Source organism: Sycon ciliatum, chromosome 8 (assembly GCF_964019385.1).
Source record: "Sycon ciliatum chromosome 8, ocSycCili1.1, whole genome shotgun sequence".
NCBI lineage: Eukaryota > Metazoa > Porifera > Calcarea > Leucosolenida > Sycettidae > Sycon > Sycon ciliatum.
The window spans coordinates 4,103,323-4,124,555 of NC_088650.1; the positions used below are offsets into that span (position 1 = coordinate 4,103,323).

At 48.2% G+C, this 21,233-nt stretch overlaps 1 protein-coding gene across 1 annotated transcript; it reads left to right on the plus strand.

Annotated features, from left to right (window-relative positions):
- The first annotated feature begins 3,115 nt into the window (after positions 1-3,115).
- LOC135822464 (mucin-2-like) lies at positions 3,116-20,012 on the plus strand. Its single transcript, XM_065335236.1, has 7 exons — positions 3,116-3,798; positions 5,987-6,124; positions 11,951-12,214; positions 13,358-13,627; positions 14,269-15,741; positions 17,329-18,206; positions 18,897-20,012. The coding sequence occupies exons 1-7, from the start codon at positions 3,348-3,350 to the stop codon at positions 19,305-19,307; spliced, it is 3,885 nt and encodes a 1,294-aa protein (XP_065191308.1). The 5' UTR covers positions 3,116-3,347; the 3' UTR covers positions 19,308-20,012.
- The last annotated feature ends 1,221 nt before the right edge of the window (positions 20,013-21,233 follow it).

Consider the following 21,233-nt stretch of genomic DNA (forward strand, 5'->3'; position numbering starts at 1 on the left):
CAAACCAGCACCACAGCCAGCACCAGCACCACCAAAACCAGCACCACAGCCAGCACCAGCACCACCAAAACCAGCACCAGCACCACCAGCACCACCACCAGACGCAGCTGCAGTACCAGCAACAGTAGCAGGGATACTGACAAGATGGAAAGTAGAAGAAACTGCAGAAGCATAGGAGCTGTGACCTTTTGGTGTTACACTTGTCATCCCCAAGGTCTGCGCTGCCTGACGTCCAATGGGCGTCTGCGCCGGATGTGAGGGGACCTTGCTGGGAGGGTGACCTGCAGTCGCTGGTGATATATTCAGACCCTGAAACTGCGTTTCAATGCCTTGTCGTTCTGGTTCCGATGGCTTAGTGCTTCTTGTTTCCATTGGTGTTGCCATGGCTAAAGATCTATCCCAATTTGAAGCTTCCAATACTGATGCCTGACGTCTTTCCTGGGTATAATTGTCTGTAGTCCCTCTGCGATGCGGCTGAGGTCTGATACCTGCCTGCAGACTAGAGCTTGTTTCGTGCAAAGCTGGTTGTAGGTGGGCGACAGTAGATGTGAGTATGTGCGAAGGGATGACCGGCTGACGAGTGGGAGCTCTCCGACTTGAAGCCGTACTGGTGCTTGCTTTACGACATGACAATTTCACTAGATGAGCATTGTCTTGATGTCCCCTTCGTTGCGTTTTGCAGTGGTGTGATCTGGTTGTACCGGGCGCTGTAGTCTCTGGAGAAACAAAAGGAGCACCGTAAATGTCGTTATCTGCAAGATGGTCGATCTCCATAATAGTCTCCTGCACAATACATCTTGGAACACCATTACCAGCCTGCGCTGCAATTTCAAACACATCACTTATCACTTGCAGATTAACTGTCCAGCACATGGCGTAGTGATCTATCATAGCAATCACACTAGTGACGAACGTCACTACACCGAGGAAAACAAACACGGCGATGGCCAGTTTTATGCAGTTGCGCAGAACAAGAGCAGCTACTTGAACGTATGTGAGTGAAAGACAAGTATATTGCACCCTTTCACTACGCTCGGCCTTGAAAAATAGTAATCAAGACTTTTCCGATCAGGAGTAGCAGAATTTACTGTGATTGCATAATATTTATGTTCAGAAGGCAAGAAGAAAATTGTGTACTTTGAGGTTACGACTCGTACTTGGAGTTTCATGCTAAAGGCTCAGACTACGGAAAACTCTAACACATGCAACAAACAGAGACCTTCTTTATTCAGAAAGTCGATCACATGATTACTACATAATATGCTCTAGCTAGGGCCCCGTCCCGATAAGCGCTATGGTAAAATGATGATCTTCTTTTGCTTGTAGTGACTGCGATTAATAATTGCCTGTAGTTTGTATGTCATGCACTACCATTGGGTTTTCCCTTCATTTTCCGGCATGGATTTTTCGATAAACGGTCTTCGAATAAGCAGTGAAAGGATCAAAAATTGACCAATGCCATTTTTTCTCGCGTGTCGTGCTCATAATACGACTTGTACTTGTACTTCTACAGAACGTGCTCACCATGACGAGAATGGCGACCCCGAGGCTTCCCCATCTAAGCGTTCAATGGGCAGTCCAAGAGGAGAATGTATGTAGCCTTGCTCCAGAATTCGTCTCAATCACCAAAAAGAAACATTCACCTACGGGCAGACGCAGGAGGAATGCTGCAGCTCTAACGAAGAATGCTCTTCGCCTTTATCCACTACTTTTGCAAACAAAATATTCAGTTTTCTCGTGAGGCTGAAACATTGCATCTCGGTTATAGCCAGACAGAACCTGGGACGATGGTATTCTCTGTGAATGTCGCTTCGGTGCAACGGAGAACGTGGGTCCGTGCATGTCAGTGAGGCTAGAGAGCGGCTTTGGCGTGTCCAGCAGCAGTAGCAGCAGAAAACACGCGCTATCTCAATGTGCCTAACCGGAGTTCTCACCATACCCAGTAGATCTACAGGTGCGCAGCAAACTATGTTACTTTCGACATGTACGACACGTAGACCTCCGCCGCGATCCCATGGCCAGTTAGAATATTGCACGTCCGTACACCATGGTACACCTACTAACTACACCAGTGCAATTATTACCAGTGATAGCTTTCCGGGATGTGGTTGTCTCACACGTTTGACCATAGACATTGAAAACAATATGTGCTTCAACCGCCTTTCCGCATGCATTATTCCATAATGAGCACATGGATAACATGCATTAGCCATTAGTACTGGGGACAGAAGCACGGTAATTATCATGATTGTATTACACTTCGAAAGCTAGTATAATAGAGATCTACATTATATTTTGACACAGTTTCACTACCTGTCGCGAATCGCGGTTGAGGCATTTTTTGCACCAGGAAAACCGCAAAACGTGTTGACAGACGCGCAGAGATAAATGTCAACAGTGTTTGCACGTTTGCATATACAACCCCTGCTCTAGCCCATGGGGGTCATGCATGCCCTCCTTGCTTGTCCTGGTTGCGCACCGTACCGGTCCGTGCTAGCATGACATCCACACTCCACAGACCCAGTCAAAGCGATGACCTGATGACTGCTCCGAGTGTGCAATGTGTATGTCAAAGCGGAGTGTAGCTGTCAATGTTTTTCGGAGCCTGGTGGCTGCAGCCGTGCAGGCCGTGGCTGTTACGTGGCTCACGAGTCTACATGTAGACTACAATGTAGAGTACACGAAAACACCATGTACGACCACAGCGTTTACGACTCTGCCGTAGGCTGACATGTCAATGGAATTATTTTCCTGCTTTCTATGATAAAATTAATAATGATTATGATGTGTTTATCTGCCTGAACTAACTAACTAACTAACTAACTTTGTATCGTCATGGCGAGTTTGACTCATTCTACACAGCTATGTAATACTGACATGGACAGACGGATACATAATTACATTGTAGCTCTACTGCATGGTACTAGATATACGACCAAACTGGCTGCTTATTTTCGATCATTACCGACCCTGAACACCGCGGCGGGTGCGCGGCTGAGCGGGCGACTTTCGACATAAAGCCGCTGACCGCATGTGGACGTACCCGGTACCCGGCCGGATGCCTACTCACGGTAGGCGGCGGAGCGGAGACGCACGCTGCAAGGGCAAGTAGGATCTGTGACTTTGCTCGTCTTAGCCCACCAAGCCTTTGCCTTGCTAGTTCATACCCCTGCCAGGCGTAGAGGGCTTGTTTGGACTAGCGTGTTTAGCGGCTTGGGCATCTACGGAGTAGTTGAACCACATCCTCATGTAACTGTTGTTCCGAACCATTTTCAGTTGTGGAGCAGAGCTGCAAGGGTCAACTAACTGGCCTTCGCGATTGGATTTTTGCATTTCAATATGAAGATATGCCGTTCAGCTGCAATCTTGTAGTGCGGGTGGATCTATTGAAAGACAATCAGCGTGTGTTCTTCGCGCAACGGCCAGTCCCGCGAAGCCAAGAGGATCACGAGGCAGAGGTCGGAATTCCTCGCACGGCTCCGACTAGTCCGACTTGCAAGAGTTCGCTAAGAGAGATCGAATGTCAAGCTAGCGACCAGGTACCACTCGAGTTTCTCGCATCGGAACCTCCGCAGCGGGAGCGCGTTGCTGACGTCAAGGATCTTGCTGGGCTCAACACAAGCTCAACTGACAATACCGTCACAGCCACCAGAGCTCTACCTCCGAAAGTCCCGTATCCAGCTCCGCTTCCAGTAGATCTACGACATAGCCAGAGTCACAAGTGGAGAACACGCGATCACGCGCGTCCTACCGCGAAGAGCGAGGGTCTTCATCAGCAGACAAGATCGCAGTTCCGCAGTAAGTGAATAATAGCAGGTCCTGCAGTAGCATGCTCGCGACACACTAGAAGCAGGGACCTTACACTGGATAGATCTTCAAAAAAGCACCCTGGTACTCTATGATCGATGCCATATTTGTTTTTTTGGGGGGGGGGGGGGGATTCACCCCTCAGAGCCCCCCCCCCCTCGGATAGGCTACTGAAGTTTGTGCTGCAGGAGTACTATAACACAGTATATAGTGTTCCAGCATCCCGAACATCACTAGGGATACAACATACTCGTTGATACACTTCCAGCGTAGGAAACGCCTCGTGAGCAGAAAGGCGGCAATATGAGTTAGTGTTGCACATGGAGTTGTGAGGAAAGACGCAGATAGTCATTGACCATTCGCAGTGCATCTACCTCAACAATCCTTTCATATGGCCGGGCGTGGTGGTGGGGGCAGTAGTAGTTTGATGACACATCTTTGCAAATTTCCAATGGCCCAAAGGATCTGTTCCCAAAACTCCACATACAACACTGACTCATATCCCTGCATAACGCAGACAAGGTGTTTGTCGCGCTGGAAGAGAGCATCGCAGTAATTTCGTTTGGCTAGTATGTTGGAGCTGCGGGAGCGCTATCATGTGCAGTGCTGCTGTAGCATACATTTCATTAGGCTACTCAAAGCTCAGAAGAATGATGAGGGTTGGCTTCCCTGATTTACATGGGGTTATGGGGTTCCTCCCCCCCCCCCCCCCCCCTGGATCCACCCCTGCTGAACCACTGTGAGCACCCAGTAGGGACTGGTGCGTTTTTTCAGGTTTGCCGAATGAAAGGTCCTTCTTCTGTTCTTCAGATGGAAGCCTGTGTGAGTCCGCCAGGAAACGCGAGCCCTTATGTTGTTGTTGTTGTTGTTGTTGTATTCTTCATTAATGGTAAATCCAAAACAGGCAGCATACTAATGGCACTGGACCGACATGGGAAAAGCAATAGTGTGAGTAAGAAAGAGAGAGAGAGAGAGAGGGGGGGAAGAAGTCGTGGAGGGAGAGAAAGTACAAAACATTAGCAAGAGTACCAATGGACCAGGTCTATAGACAACTTTGCGATATATGGTTCATGGCGTTGGGCTTGAAAACTGGCAAGTTTGCAATGCATCTAATTTCTGGAGGCAGAACATTCCATAGCACAGCACCTGCATGCGTTATGCGCTTGGCCGAGTCAGTGGTAGTGGCTGGAAGAATAAGGCCGAGTGCGTAGTAATGGCTGGCGGAATAAGGCCGAGTGTGTAGTAATGGCTGGAGGAATAAGGAGCAGGTTACTACTACCACCCTGCAGTCTCTGAGATGGAACGATGGAGAAGAAGAGTTTAAATAGGTGGCTCGAGGCATCGTGAAGGCAGAGCCAGATAAAGCATAGTACGCGCTGCTGCACATAAAACCTGAGGGGATGAATGGCAGTGCGTGTGACCAGGTCTGCCACAGGGTCAGGAGCAGCCATCTGCTGATATAAAACATTCCTTGGAATTTTCTGTCCTGATTTGTCAACTATGCCCCACCCAGAATGCATGCGGAAATTATTTTTATTCCAGTCGTCCCTCTCTAATCCGGCACTTGTTTATCCGGAACCCTTGCCAACCGGCGCACTTTCTGACGAAACCAATTTTTTCCGTTCAATTCCTACATCTTAATCCGGCACTTGAATTCCGCCTCCGGCAGTGACTTTTTGAAATGAATCGCTCAAACTGCACGTAGTTTGATTTCATAATCCGGCAGTCGTAAATCGCGTACCGCACAGGTGCACTCCAGGTTAGGCCAGTCTGGTCGATGTTGTCCAGGAGACAACGGCAGTCAACCATACTTTCTTATTTTAGCAAGGAGTAGTGTCCTGCCAATTTTCCGAGGTGTGTGTGTGCAAGAGTACATGTGAACATGTTCTCTGTTTTACTTTATCACTTTATCACTGTGTATATTCCCGGAGAACAATTGAGAATATAAAGCCGTGCACCAAATACTTGGGTCGACACGGAAAAACCCTGCGTTTTGACGTACATATGATACATGCATGCAATTGGGTAGGGCCGGGTCAGAGGGCAGGATTTCTTAATCCAGCACCCTCGTTAATCCAGCAGAAAACGCCGTAGCAAAAGGTGCCGGATTAGAGAGGGACGACTGTATTGCCACTGTGCATTACACTGAAGTACTGTTTTCCATCCGATACTACTGCAGGTGTTGAGCCACAGGGCCTGTTCACAATGGGTCAGTCGTGTTCATTTTGTCTTGGAGGAGAGACGGAAAAGGAACCTAGCGATGTGCAGGAGTCAAGCACATGTGAAATCAAACCAAGTCAAGTTCTTTCCATAAGACGTAAGTCTGTTTGATATCATCAAAGGATGATTGCGCACAGCTCCACTCTGAGTGCAGACTATGCACAAACGAGAGAGCTTGGAAGCTCAGGGCCCTACGCTATGCTTTTTGCCTTGATGACCTAGACAAAAAAGCATAGGGATGTTATAAATTCTTATAAATTTCTCCTGTTTTTTAAAGACATAACCTGGGATTCGAACCCGCACTATCGCCCTGCATGCATCCCCCGATACACTTCGCATACATACTAATTCTTCCAAGTTGCTTCATGTTACGATCTTGCATTTGAAAGCCCTATTTGAATATTTTTTTTTTTTTTTTTTTTACTAGAGCCACGTAAACCTGTCATGTGTGAGCCATGAATAAGGGGAGTGGTGGCGTGGTCTGGGATGCTCTGCCAACCTTGAGTCTCGGCTTCATCACAACCAGGCGCGCCAATAGCAGAGAGAGAAAGAGAGAGAGACTTAGACAGAGAGAGAGAGAGAGAGAGAGAGAGAGAGAGAGAGAGAGAGAGAGAGAGAGAGAGAGAGAGAGAGAGAGAGAGAGAGAGAGAGAGAGAGAGAGAGAGAGAGAGAGAGAGAGAGAGAGAGAGAGAGAGAGAGAGAGAAAGAGAGAGAGAGCGAGAGAGAGGGGAGAGAGAGAGAGAGAGAGAGAGAGAGAGAGAGAGAGAGAGAGAGAGAGAGAGAGAGAGAGAGAGAGAGAGAGAGAGAGAGAGAGAGAGAGAGAGAGAGAGAGAGAGAGAGAGAGAGAGAGAGAGAGAGCGGGGAGGGTTGGGGAGCAAGAGAACTAAATAAAGTATTTAAAACAATGAGAGAGAGAGAGAGAGAGAGAGAGCGGGGAGGGTTGGGGAGCAAGAGAACTAAATAAAGTATTTAAAACAATGAGAGAGAGAGAGAGAGAGAGAGAGAGAGAGAGAGAGAGAGAGAGAGAGAGAGAGAGAGCGAGCGGGGAGGGTTGGGGGCAAGAGAGGGGGAGAGAACTAAATAAAGTATAATTATATAATGCGTAAGGGGTGCACATTCAGATCCAGAGAAAAGAGTAAGCAGGGCACGAGGCGTATGGCAATATGAAGCAGTGTGTGGGCAGATGTGCATACATCTTACAAAGTGTCAGTGGCCCAGTGCCATTGCTGGGCACGGAGGTGCCGGAAGACAGACACTTTGAAACTTTGCAGCCTTTTCCGGTCAGGTGGCTGGCTGAGGACGGCGGGTGGCGGGGCATTCCATACAGGGACAGCACAGGCGAGGAAAGCTCTACGGCAACTTTCCCGGCTATTGACAGGTAGCCCTGTCTCAAGCTGGTAGTTATGCATGTCGAGACGGACGAGAGAGAGACGAGTGGGTCGAACATGGGCTGGTCGGGGGGCTTGAGAGGGAGGCAAGAGCTGACGAAGTGGGCTGGTAGGATTGGAGCACAGTAGCTTGTAAATGTAGGTACACGCAGCTACCATGCGCCGGATAGACAGGCTTTGCAGCATTGCGCCGGGGCCAATCAAGTGGAGGGCTGAGCACTGCGTCTGGTCAAGTCGCTGCAAGTGACAATCTGCTGCGCCCATCCAGACCAATGGGCAGTACTCCATTACTGGGCGTACAAACCCACGGTACACTGTAGCTCGGCTGCGAGAATCCAGGAGCGGAGAGGCCTTCCGCAGGAGCCCGAGACGCTGGCGTGCTCTGATGGCGATGGTACGGAGGTGGTTGCGGTGGGAAAGTTGGCTGTCCAAGGTTACCCCAAGAAGCTTGAGGTTACTCTCTCCATTCAGGGGGACACACCCGCAAACTGTACTGCTGGGAGGTCCCAGGCGAGGCGGTGATGGTCAATAGTCATGGCCTGGGACTTGGCTGGCTCGAACACAATTCTCCAGCTGGTGCCCCAATTCACAAGGGCATCGAGAGCATTTTGCAGGACTGTCGAGCTGTGGTCAATGGTATCCATGGTGAACAGGCACTGAAACAGCGTTGTGTCGTCGGCATAAGCGGCCAGATCTACACCTGGTGGAAGGTGGTCATCGGCATCGGTCGAGAAGAGGAGGAACAGTGTCGGTCCCAACAAGCTACCTTGCGGAACACCGGCTGTGATGCGGTGTGGGCTGGACGACTGCCCACCAACGACAACACTCAGGCGCCTGTCCAGCAGGTAGTCCCTCAACCATGCAAGGAGCATGCCAGATACACCGTACTGCTGGGATTTGTGGATCACACCTGGGTGGGAGACTCGATCGAACGCTCCAGCATTATCCACAGCAGCAACCCGCACAGCTCCGCCCCCTGCAGCCACGGTACTCCAACGATGGTGTAGTAGGGTAAGGAGGTCCTGCGTTCCCAGGCCGGAGCGGAAGCCTTACTGGTTAGTGGTGAGGATGTGCCGGCGCTCAAGGAATCCCATAAGGCTACGATTGATGATAGCTTCCATGACCTTTGACAGTATTGGCAGCAGGAATATGGGTCGGTAGTTCTTTGTTGCGGACTTCGAACCCTTCTTGTGCACAGGTACAACTGAGGCAAGCTTCCACAGTGACGGTTGCTGGCCTTGGCGGAATGCTTTGCTGAAGAGCTGGGCCACAGGCCTGCACAGTTCCTCACAGCACTGCTTCAACACTCGTCCTGGTACACCATCCGAGCCAGTGGATTTGGACGGCACAATCTTCCTCAGTTCACGGCATACCGTTCGTGGCCTAAAGTGGATGGTACTCAGACAAGCATCAGATCGCGGGCGTACATACGGGAGGTTGCTGGCATCAAGGTCATCACCAAGGCTGCATTTCGCTGAAAAGTAGCGGGCAAAGCTCTCTGCTTTGTCCTTAGTGGTGGTTAGCTCCTCGCCGTTTTCCTCCTTGAGGGTAGGGATATCATGGCTACGCCCACACCCACCGGCACGCTTGACAGTGGACCACCATTCACGACTGGATAAACCACCTGCTGCGAGCCTTCGACGGATGGCTGCTGTATGGGTATCTTCAGCTCTCTGAAGGCATGCTGAGGCAGTGGCTGTGGCTTGGGTATAAGCCAGTTGGAGTTGTGCATCTGCTGGATGCAGACGGAGTCGCTTCCATGCATTTCGCTTCCTCTTGGTGGCTTCGGTGCACTCTGGTGTCCACCACACTGGGTCAGTACTGTGCAGCTTGAGGCTCTTGGACGGGATGAACGTTGTCATGCCCTCAGAGATCCTGCCAGTCAGCCGCTCGCATTACAGGTCAATGTTGTCAGTGATGATAGAGGACCAGTCTGTTTGCCGGAAGAAGTGCTTTAAACGTGGCCAGTCAGCCAAATTATAGCGCCACACGCACCTCGAGGTTGGAGGCTCCCGGTGTGGTGGAGCACGCAGGAAGTCGGTAATCACACTGGCATGGTCAGATCGGCCGAGAGGTGGGTGCACAGTAGACATGACCGGGGTGTCAAAGTCGGAAAGGACCAGGTCCAGGGTGTTATTGCCCCTGGTTGGTTCAAGCACGTGTTGGGTGAGGTGATGAGCAGCACTGAGCTCCTCCATTGCTTCGCCAGCAGGTGTTGTCTTTGTACTATGAAGCCAGTCGGTGCTGTGGACGTTGAAGTCTCCAGCAAGGATCAACTGGGTACCATGACATCGGGCAGCATCGAGAGTGCGATCAAGGTACTCCATGAGGCTGGTGTCACCCTCCGGAGCACTACCAGGCCTGTACAGGGCAACAACAACAGCTGTTAGACCACATCGCAGACGGACGGTGAACCATATGATCTCCTGGTTGTCACGGTGAACCATGTCAAGCTCAATAGCCGCTAGGTCGTTGTGCACCCAGACAGCGACACCGCCTCCTTGAGCCGTCCTATCCAACCGCATTGAAGGGCCATAGCCAGGGATGGCAGTCTCGGCTTGTGACATTTTTTCCACCGTGAGCTTGGTTTCGGTAACGATAGCGATGTCGGGAGAGTGGAGTGCGAGAGCATGGCGGAAGTCACCAAATTTGGAGGCTATGCCAAAGGCATTCGTTAGGTACAGTCGGAGCGTGTTGGTCGTGCTCGTGCTGGTCATTCCGAGTTGATAGATAATCCCTTGATGGCACCAGACGATTCATCAGCTGGGCGTGTCTCAGTACGGATATTTGGTAGGCCACTTAACAGATCCATTGCCTCATCATCACCCGCAGGTGATCGGGATTGTGGAGAAGTAGAATCATACTTGTCAAAATTCCATAGACGTGAGTACAGAGGTCTAGGCCAGAACTCTCTCGAATTCACTAGTACTGCACTCTTAGCATCCAGAACAAGGCGTGCCGAGGAGGACCTTTCCTTTTTGAAAATTTTGCATTCGTAGATCTTGACGTTCACTTTGGCTTCACTTGCTCTGATGGTCACAAACTCAGCAATCTTTTCAGGTACTGCACTGCAGGGAAGATTGCCAACGAACATCACTGCAGGGAAGATTGCCAACGAACATCACACACTTCCTTCCGACAGGCTTTCGTTCACAAACAAGTTCCCATACTCCACTGTCTTTGTTGTCCTCTTCGAAATTAGAAAGTAAATCACTCTGCGCTGGGATGGAGGCATTTTTCGAATTTCCGAGCTGCGATAGGATTGTGCTCTCAGGAGAGGAACTGGAACTGTCGACAGCTACGGAGGTCTCGGACGTCGTATGGTGGTCGCTGCCTGGAGTACCCGTATTTGTACTCGTTGATGTGGCAGCGCCAACAGGTCGGTTTTTTCTATTTTTTTGGCCTTTCTTGTTCGTTGTTTTTTGGTCGACTTTTTCGGAAATTCCATCACCGTGATCAAATGCCGATGACCCAGCAGCTTTCAGAGACAGTTCTTCAACCTTCCGGGTGAGCAGATCAATCTTGGACATCAGACGCTTCTCTCGATCTGCTGCCTCGCGTCGCTCTCGCTGTATTTCAACTACAATTTCCGCCAGGCCGTTTAGGCAATCACTGCATTTGTTTGTAAGAACTGAGCTGGGCGAAGGACTCCCATATTCGAGGGGGTCAACCACTATACTGATACTACTTGCACTTGTCGCCATGGCCAGGGCAAAAACCTCCTGACATGGGACAACCTAAAACCGAAGACTTTCCCAAAAGGATGCAGAGCTCTCAAAACTGCATCCGCACCCAAAAAAACTTGAAAAAACCTGCATTGTGGCCAGCCGTCTTTGATGGTACGGTACGGGACAGGTACGGGACAGGTACGGTCGAGGGTAATACGAAACCGTCTACCGCCTTGATGACCTAGGCAAAAAAAGCACAGGGATGTTATAGATTTTTCAATTCTCCTTTTTTTCAGGCATAACCTGGGATTCGAACCCGGACTATCGCCCTACATGCATTCCCCCATACACTTTGCATTCATACTCATTCTTCCAAGTTGCTTCACGTTATGATCTTGTGTTTGAAAGCCCTATTTGAATATTGCGGCCAGCTGTATGTGGCCAGCTGTGTTTGATGGTACGGTACGTACCGGACAGATACGGGATAGCGCCAGGCATGACACAAACAAACAAACAAAAAAACGAAGCTGTGTGGACCCTGGCTAGCGCCAGACGTTACTGAAGTAACGTCTTCTGCATAACTACGGGAATACACACAGCAAAACTTACATTGCTATGGATTCTACTTCAGTATTAAACATACCGTTCCCTTTGCATTGAATAAAATAATATTACCCATCTTTAAGACGCTGACAAGCTGGCAGTTAGACAAAAATGAATAAGCCTGTTGTCACCTGCCTGGAGAATGTTTGCATTATGAAGATCACAGTAGCTTGTGATGTGTGTTATAACATTTCTATGCCCATTAATGGAAATCAGGAAGATTTGTTTTTGGTCCACTACTGGATTTGTGTTTCAACACTTCAGAACTTCCAAATTCTCCGTCGCAACACCGTAAAGTCTGTAGCCTGAGTCAGGGACACGTCAGTAGCCCGGCTCATGTTGAAGCGGGACAAGCAGTCACTGTTCAGCCCTATGGTGATCTGCCTTCAACGGTGGAATCAGATGCAGACAGACTTCATTGTGGTCAAATTACACCTGCAACTCTGCAGCAGCCTTTCGTAGCCATTACACAAGTGGAAGAACGGCAGACATCAGATGTGCAGTGCTCGCAATTCCCTTCAGATACCAGTAAGTTGCTATGTTGTATGTTGTACAATGTTCCTTGATAAGAACACAGATTCTCGTTAACAGCCCCCATTGCTCATCCACTGAGCCGGAATCTACAGCTAGAGTAACCAGGCATCTCCCACAAGCGCTCCAATTTTGATTCTCGTCTGGGAAAGGACGAAACAAATATTTTGTAATAGTTTGTGCTACTCCGAGAATATGGCTTACCGCTAGTTGTTTGGGGGCACGACGGTCCTCGGCGCTTACTATTCACCTTCACGGACAACCGTGACTTATGCTGCTATGAGGAATTCGTGAGGAGCTTGTTGCACTGGAAACGGAGCGTCATTGTAGACTAGTATCCCAAGTTATATTTAGGCTGCCAGAGCACCATAAATTGTAGTGTTCCCACAGCACAAGTTTCATAAGCCTACTCAAGCACAACTACCGTATTTCCCCGTAAGTCAGTACGTACTAACTTTCGAACTTAGCAGCCACATGAGTACTAACTTTCGGGGAGTACTTTTTTATCGGGGTAAATGACACGCAGTGGGAAGCCTGCGCAACTCTTTTTTTTGTAGTGTCCGTGCATATGATGTATGTGCTGTACGGTGTCTGTACATGTAGGATGGGTACAAACTTACTATCTTTCGGGGGGGGACTGTCTTTCGGGGTGATAACCTCGGCAGTGGAAAGTGTATTTTTTATAGGGGGGTACTAAGTCATTGGGGAGAACTAACTTACGGGGAAATACGGTAATGAGGGGTGAATTCACCGAAACACTGTATATTGAGCAGGGAGTGGTGTTTTCTTGCAGGTTTGCCAAGTGGAAGGTTCGATAGATTTACCTATTCTCGCTGAAGCCGCCTACATTTCTTTTCAGAAACCTATTTTCACGGTACCAAACTTAGATCTGTCACACTGTATGAGAATTAATACATGGAAATCATATTTTCTGCTAGTTTGCGCATGTAGAACTGTAGCTTTACCAATATCGGGATATTATGCAATCCGGTCCCCGTAAGGATTCGTCTGCAATCTGTATTGTATTGTATTGTATTTTATTATTTTACTTGGGCATTCCCAACAGACCCTAAGGTCTTCTTACAGGGTGCCCAAGATGAATGCAATCTGTGACTGGATTCCTTTGCTGTCTCTGTGCAGCCCTGCAAGGCGATACACCATTGCATACTTCTCACCAGTTACCTGGCTGTGATCCGACGAGTCTAGCTGCTGTGGATAATGCAGAGAATGAGCAACGTGGCGCTATCCTGCAGGCAGTGCAGCAGCTTACTGATGGGAGAACAGATCACACTTGTCCATCCTCGACTCCATCACCAGCATCTTCAGAGGAGATGCACACAGAGTTTCCAGAGGACCTGCCGGCTTCGGGAAATGATGCCGAAGTCAACAGTGTAGCGGCAGCAGACACAGGTAAATATGGATACTAGTATTATGTTATAGTTATAACAAGCCTTGAAGGTTTTCTGTGCACGGATGCTGTGCCATCAAATACATGTACTGGCCACTCTGTGAACACATGTACTGGCCACTCTGTGAACATGGGAAGCACATTACTGTATGTCATCGTCTACAGTCAACTCGCAAATAGTGACCCTTCGATCGGGCATGAAAACAGAGTTCTTATTCATGAATCGTCATTTTTTGCGAGATTGAAGGTTGACTGGACACTGTACTGCTACTTATGTTATGAAACACATGCATATTGTGTGTGTGATGAACGATTTACACTAAGGTGTAAAGGCATAGTGGTGGCCTGCGGAAGCGAAGGCTATAGCTTGTGTGTTTCTGAACATTCAAGTGATGCTAACGCGGATCCCGCGAATATTATTATTATTATTATTATTATGATGAACGATTTTGGATATTTCGTTTGGAGTGTTTTATCAGGCTCTTAATCTAGGCTAAGAAAGTGGGCTGAGTTACTGCAAAAATCTCTCCACTGCTCTACCATTTAACAAAAAGAAATCTCACATTTTGCGAAAGTATGTGGGTTTCAAATTGGATTGGGTACAAAATCTTGTACAAACGTGTCTTCACTGTGGTATCTGCAGATTTGACTAAGCAGCCAACATCTGGAGTTGAGACTCAAAGAGAGCATGTGCAATCACCTTCATCAGATCAATCCAACCAGTCAGAAACGCCTGTTTTTGGTTCCACTGCATCGTCCACGTCCCTTGCAGGTCTCGAAAGCCATCCAAAGGCATGCGCTTCACGACCAGCAGTACAGTTGGTTGCACTTGATCGGAATCTGGCTAACTCGCCACAGCTACCAGCTCCAGGAACTACTCAGGATCCTCCGCTACCGATTCCAGAACCAAAGAAGGTCTCCCAGTCTCCTACTGCAAAGCTAGCGGATCAGCAAGAGCTCCCAGGTGCATTCGAGAAGCCCCATTTAACAACTCCAACATCAAAGGATCAGCCCCCGTCACCAATTCCAGCAAACGACGAGACGACTCAGCTTTCAAATCTGGAGCCAGACGACCACCCACCAGCCCAAAATCCAGAGCCAGTGGTGCAGGAAGTGTCGTTATCAAATTCTGAGTCAGTGGCCCACACAGTACCATCACTTTCAGCTCCAGTAGAGAGCTTAACATCACCAAGTTCTCAACTAGGAGAGCAGCAAGTACAAACTTCGGAGCAAGAGGGAAAGGAATTACGATCCAATCCAGATCCAGAAGAGTTGCTTCACGCTAAAGCCTCGTGTGAAATAGGTTTAGATTCGCAAGAGCAATGCGTGTCTTCCAAACCAGGAGCTGCAGATCTGAAAATCAGCTTGCCCAGTCCGAGAGATAAAGAGCGTGTACATGTTCCTGAAGGTCCACCAGCGGGGGCATCTACAGGAGGCTTAACACACTCAGACATGGAAGTAGAGTCACCAGCTACCATCTCTAAAGACCTGCCAGGAACACGTCAAGCAGATCTGCGGGTGGAGAAGTCAACGCCCCATGTTCCAGACCCAACCAAGCCACCAACGTCAGTCGTGCCAGAATCAGAGCACAGGTCAGAAACATCATTACCAGAAGGTGAACTGGATAAGGGAGTATCATGCTTTGACAACTCAGCAGAACAAGCAGCACCAGCAGCAGAACAAGCAGCAGTATCAGCAGCAGCAGCAGCAGCAGCAGCAACAACTGCAGCAGCAGCACCGGCAGCAGCAACAACTGCAGCAGCAGCAACAACAGTTTCAGCAGCAGCAGCAGCACCAGAACCATCATTAGCAGCAGGAGCAGGAGAAGTACTAGCTTCTGCAGCACCACTGGCAACAGAAGCCTCCTCTATCACAAAAGTGGATGAAGACGGGTGTGATACACCACCAGTGGCCAGTGTTACAAGTATCAATGTTTCAAACAAGCCTGGTGGTGTTGATGTTCACCTTAGCAATGAATCGAGTCCTGAGTCCGGTCGAGATTCTTGTCTGAGCATAGGCGCACTAGAGCAAGAATCCGTCGACAATGTCTCCGGACATACTGATACGGGTGACGTGGACGCAGAGCAAGAAGAGGTAGATGAAACTGCAGTTCCAGGTAAGTCCAGTTCCAGCCACACTATCCATGTCTGCTCTAGGATTTCAAACCAAGCACAGGGGCAGGGGCAGGGGCAGGGGCAGGGGCGCCGGAAGGTATTTTAGGGTGGTACAGTCAGCCACCTGAAGTATAAATTTACTTGCAGAGGTGGTGTGGCTCCTCTGAATATTTTCGAATCGAAGAGCCCAAATCAGTGCATAACCGTTAAAGCCCCTGTATATGCCCACTCGAAATTACGCCCACCCTCCGTGTACACGCCCAGTCAGGGGAAGTCAACACTTTTGTTTCATAATAGCGCCCATGCCCATGTATACGCCCAGGTATGCCGGAAACACCAGTACATATACAGCAGGGAGTCGTAAAATACCTTACGACTCCCTGCTGTACAGGTACTGATACCCAATACTTACTGCTATCCCTTTTCCAAGTATACGCCCGGTTCCAAAATAACGCCCGTGCCCTTGTATACGCCCAGGAAATCGAGGCTGCTATTCTATACGCCCGGGGCCTATACACAGGCTTTTACGGTATATTGATTCACGGGATGCCTGGGGCAAGGAATGGTATGGCTGATACCGCAGTGACTGTAGCATGTCCAAAGCACATGAATTTACCGGGTGTACGTGTACCTGGCACAACTCTTGCAACCGGGTCAGTCCCGGGTACATTCAAGTGTGGCTATTGTACATCAGCGAGTCTTAGGACTTCATGAATGCCTGATTGAGTCCCAACCAGGTCACAAGTGACTCGGCGTTCTTTTTCCAAGCTGGACCAAGAACCTCCCAACCGAGTCGCTTACCCGACTCTGTAGCAGACACTAAGTATAGTGTAGAATGGTCAGTGTACCAATACATGTTAAGTACACCATTAACTGCACAGTTGTGAGTATGCTTTACAATGTGCAGTACATCATACATTGAACAGTACACCATACATTGAACAGTACACCATACATTGAACAGTACATCATACATTGAACAGTACATCATACATTGAACAGTACACCATACATTGAACAGTACATCATACATTGAACAGTACACCATACATTGAACAGTACACCATACATTGAACAGTACACCATACATTGAACAGTACACCATACATTGAACAGTACACCATACATTGAACAGTACACCATACATTGAACAGTACACCATACATTGAACAGTACATCATACATTGAACAGTACACCATACAAAGTGATGTATGCTACACACAGCACAGTATCCAATAATAATAATTACAATGATGTGTATGCTTATATACTATACAATGCACAGAATACAGCACCGTATACCATGCAAGGCAAATCGTCAAACATAATGAACAACTGTGTCCCATACAAGCCACATTAATGAGTCATAATGTCATGCACGAGGCACAGTATATCGCCAACGTGCACTCTCCAGTGATGCTAACAGTCTACACACTGAAGCCTAAACACCTAGTTCCTGGCAGTGCAACATAACTGCTCTTCAAGCAAAACAAAAGCAAAAATGGCTTGGCTGTCTTCACCTGTGGTACCCATTATGACAGAAGGACTTAACCATGTGTTTTCTACCAATGTGTTTGTTTTCGTGCAGCTCCCCTTCTGGTGATGCCGGATACCACGTGCACCGCCAGTTCAGTGAAAGAAGTAGGCACTGACTTGTCTGCTGCTCAGGCGAGACAAGTTGTGCCTTCGGAGCAAGGTGGTGATTATGAGATGCCACCGGCTACTGAGGAGGGTATTTCTCAAGCAGTGGAACATACAGGTACAACTACAACGGATATGACAGCAACCTCTGATGAAAGAAGTCCAAGTGGGGAGAAAGCGATCGATTTATCACACACCGGTTCCACACAGTCTCTGAGATGTGACGCTGTAGATTCAGAATCCAGCATCGTTGGCGAGTCAGAGCGCGGTAACCATCAAAACAGTGATGATGATGATGATGATGATGATGATGATGATGATGATGATGATGATAAGTCACCGCACACACCAACTGGTCGCTCTCTGAGTCACCAAAGCAGCGTAGACTCCTCTAACTCATACAGATCAACCTGCAGTTCAGTCCCTTGGTGCTCGGATGGTGAATACCAGGAAGAAGTTGATAGCAGGAGTAAGGATACCGCTGATCATGTGGACAAGCATGTATCCACACCTACTGAGGGGTATGCAGCCAGACAGGATAATTGGAGCGCTGATACTCACACACAAGCGGAAGAATCTCAGGCCGAGAAAGGACAGGAGCAATTGCAAGCTCAAGCACTGGAGCAACGGAAAAATCTGCGCTCAGACCAAGCCAGCATGCAAATGGTGGTTGATGTGTTCGAGTGGACAACCGGCACATTGGAAATCTTGGAGCGGCTAGAGTCCCCAGAGCAGTTTGAGAGGGAGCAGATTCCACTCTCACCGGAAGCAGAAAAAATGCTTGACAACTGGACCAAGGGTGGAGAAGGCATTTCCATCAAAGGGGTAAGCCGCCACTTATGAAAGCTGTAGCTCTCTGCTATTCCAAGTCCCAAGCCTTGATTTGTAAGTGGTGGCATTGTGGCGTTTCTACAAACGCGAAAAAGCATACAAGTAGTCTAACTGATCCTAGCAGGAACCGTGATTTTTTCCTTTAAAAGTTTCCGACTTCAATAGACAGAATTCAGTTGCATTCCCTGCCTTGTTGGATCCAAAATGGCTGCAAAGTGTAGGTAAATTGACTGTGCATTTTCTTTCCCTCGTCCTCTCTTTTAAGCTTAGCAAGTGGCAGCATTAGGCCATGTAACAATTGTCCCCCTTCAGCCACCATTCCACCGCCACAGCAATAGTTTTTCATAGATGGCCCCAGCTATATACGGTAGTGTGCGAGCATGAGCCATGTTCTCGTAGTAGCCATCTGAGCCATTTTCTTGTACAACTACCAGGAGTAACTTGCACGCTAGACATTCCATGCGAGTCAGTGAGAGCTTTCGAGAAATGACTACAGACAATGCCGTACTTTCCGGACTAGTGAGTCCATCCCTGATCACTGATCCTTACCAAGGCTAAATTTGGGTCCGACTGTAGGTAAGGATGTAGCACTGTGCAATAGTTGCTGTCTTACTCCTAGTATGAAAGTCTCAGTAAAACCATTTACTTCTTTCTCCTTTTCCCTTTTCTCACTTTGTATTTCAGACTGTCCACCATGCCAACATATTTCTTCTTCTGATGTGGATGCAAGTCAGCAGCTGTAATCCAGCTATCCGTGACCAGGTGAAAACCGAGCTGAAAGAAAGCCTTGCCCACTGGCAGGAAACTGGCCTGGAGCTGAAGAGCGACGTGTCCAAAGACCTCATCAAGCAGCTGTTTCTCGCTCTGGACGGCAACCAGCCCGAAGAGATTGTGCCAGCCTACTCGCAACCGTTAGTATTTGATGATACGGTCGACGCTGCTTCACTCTCCAAGACAATGTCAACTGTCTTCGGAGCATACCAGAGAGGCGCGCAAAAAACAGACCAGCTAGAGAAATCATTCCGAGAGGACCCTAACAAGAAGGCCAGAAAGCCAAATCTCAGGAAGGATACGCAAAACTACGACTTCAAATGACCAGTTTCCATCCTACTTTCAGTAGTCCTACTAGGAAAACATGAACTCCTTGAAGAACACTGACCAATGTGCTGTGTAGCAAATAGGTAGGGACTAGGCTCTGTGCCACTGTCGCTTAGATCATGTCATGTCACAACGAAAATTTGATTTCGAGTTGTCAAAGTGGTGGATGCGCGCGTTGTGTTCTCCCAATCAGCGCCACCGCAATGATGATGATGACGGCGACGGTGTGGAGAGCGTTGCATTTAGCCTCTGCTAGTCTATTTCTAGAACATGTTAGTCTATTGCCACAGTTTCCCCGTATGGCTATCACGCTGATCATGCTTTTTCACACTCTGTGCCACACCTGTAACACCAGGCAACTCGCCATCTCATTAAATTCTGTTTCCTTACAAGTTGCTCATGTCCTTTTTTTCTGCTCTACTTATTTTTTTGTATTCGGTGCTTGATCCTGCCGCTGATCCCGAGACCCATGGTCGGGGAAGGGAGGCCCAATTCACCAGCACGCTGCTCAGGCTTCCCGCTGTGTTGTCATGTCTCCTCTTTGGTTCTGTCTTCCCATTCCGTTCTCTGCTGGACTGTGCATTTCAGTATAAAAAAACTAAAGAAAGTATCAATAGGACAAGCTGAATCGACATTTTTGTATACTTTTTCATGCCATGTAAAACGGTGGAGACAATGTGCAATAAAACGATGAAAATAGGAAGAAATGCCGTACTGGCAATATATGTTGCCGCAGTGAGGCCATGAAGCGTTACATTGGCACATGTTTGCCGCACGCAGGGCGTTACATGCAAAGTCGCACAGGAGCCGTTACACAGGTTTCTATATTGCCGCAGTCCTTTTTTTTGCCACGCGGTACACGTGCTTTCACAGTTTTCAGCCTTTGCAGTGCAAACTGCAATGAAAAGATCGCCGCACCCCGCCTGACGCGCGTTACGAACGCAACGAAAATTTGTCGCACTAGCCTGGTCGCGCGTTACGCCGCACCCCCTGCGTTACGCGTTACGCGGCAACATATATTGCCAGTACGGTAGTGTAGAGAAGAATTATGGATTCAAACAAGTTTTCGTACAACACTCATCAGGAATCGTCGTTGTACTAAAGGACACTGAAACAAAATTGAACTATTATAGAAAACCGAAGTTCGAGAAATAACACCAAGAACAACAGCAGTGAAATTTACAAGTGTGAATTTTAACAATGAAAACGAGAGCAATCATGAGTGCGTGTGCTAACAATAAACTTGCAAATGAAAATGAACAAACAAGAGAATTTAAAGAAAGAAGGAAGGACAAAGTGATAACACATACCGGTAATAGCAGTACATTTCACCTAGAACATTAACGGCCAAGCTTGGCCACACCAAACACGACACGTTACTTGAACAATTTCAAAGTAAGTATACTATCTTTCTGTAAAAAGGACGTTTAGCAATGCGAAAATTCGAACTTTTTGTGGTGGTGATATTTCGCGAATATCTGTTTCGAAAAAGAAAACTTGTGAGGTTTAGCAATGCGAAATGACTTTTCTCGAAGTTATTATTTTGAATCTTGTAGTACCGTACCGTATATGCATCTCAGTCTCAAGCAGGGGCTGTAAAATTACTACTCTCTGTAGTCAAATGTGTACCGAGAAAAGAGAAAGTTACTTTCGCAAATCACTGCAACTTCGCGTCCAAGTTTTCGAAGTTTCGAGCTTTTTTCTGTACTCATTCCCAGACTCGAATTTTCTTTCGAACTTTAGGAGGCTCCCACCTAAAGAAGTAAAAATAAAAGGTCCATGGACACCCTGTTTTTATGCATAGAATGGTGGAGTGATGTCTCTTCTTCAATTTGGTATAGTTTTTAGGTAGGGTCACCAGTAGGGCTTGGCGGATAATGCCGGCAGAATTTTCGGCAGAAAACGCCTGTTTGGGGGGTCGAG

Coding starts and splice junctions, on each gene's coding strand:
- LOC135822464 (XM_065335236.1), top strand. CDS start 3,348: ATGCCGTTCAGCTGCAATCTTGTAGTGCGGGTGGATCTATTGAAAGAC. Junction 3,799..5,986: donor GACAAGATCGCAGTTCCGCA/GTAAGTGAATAA, acceptor ATACTACTGCAG/GTGTTGAGCCACAGGGCCTG. Junction 12,215..13,357: donor GCAATTCCCTTCAGATACCA/GTAAGTTGCTAT, acceptor GTCTCTGTGCAG/CCCTGCAAGGCGATACACCA.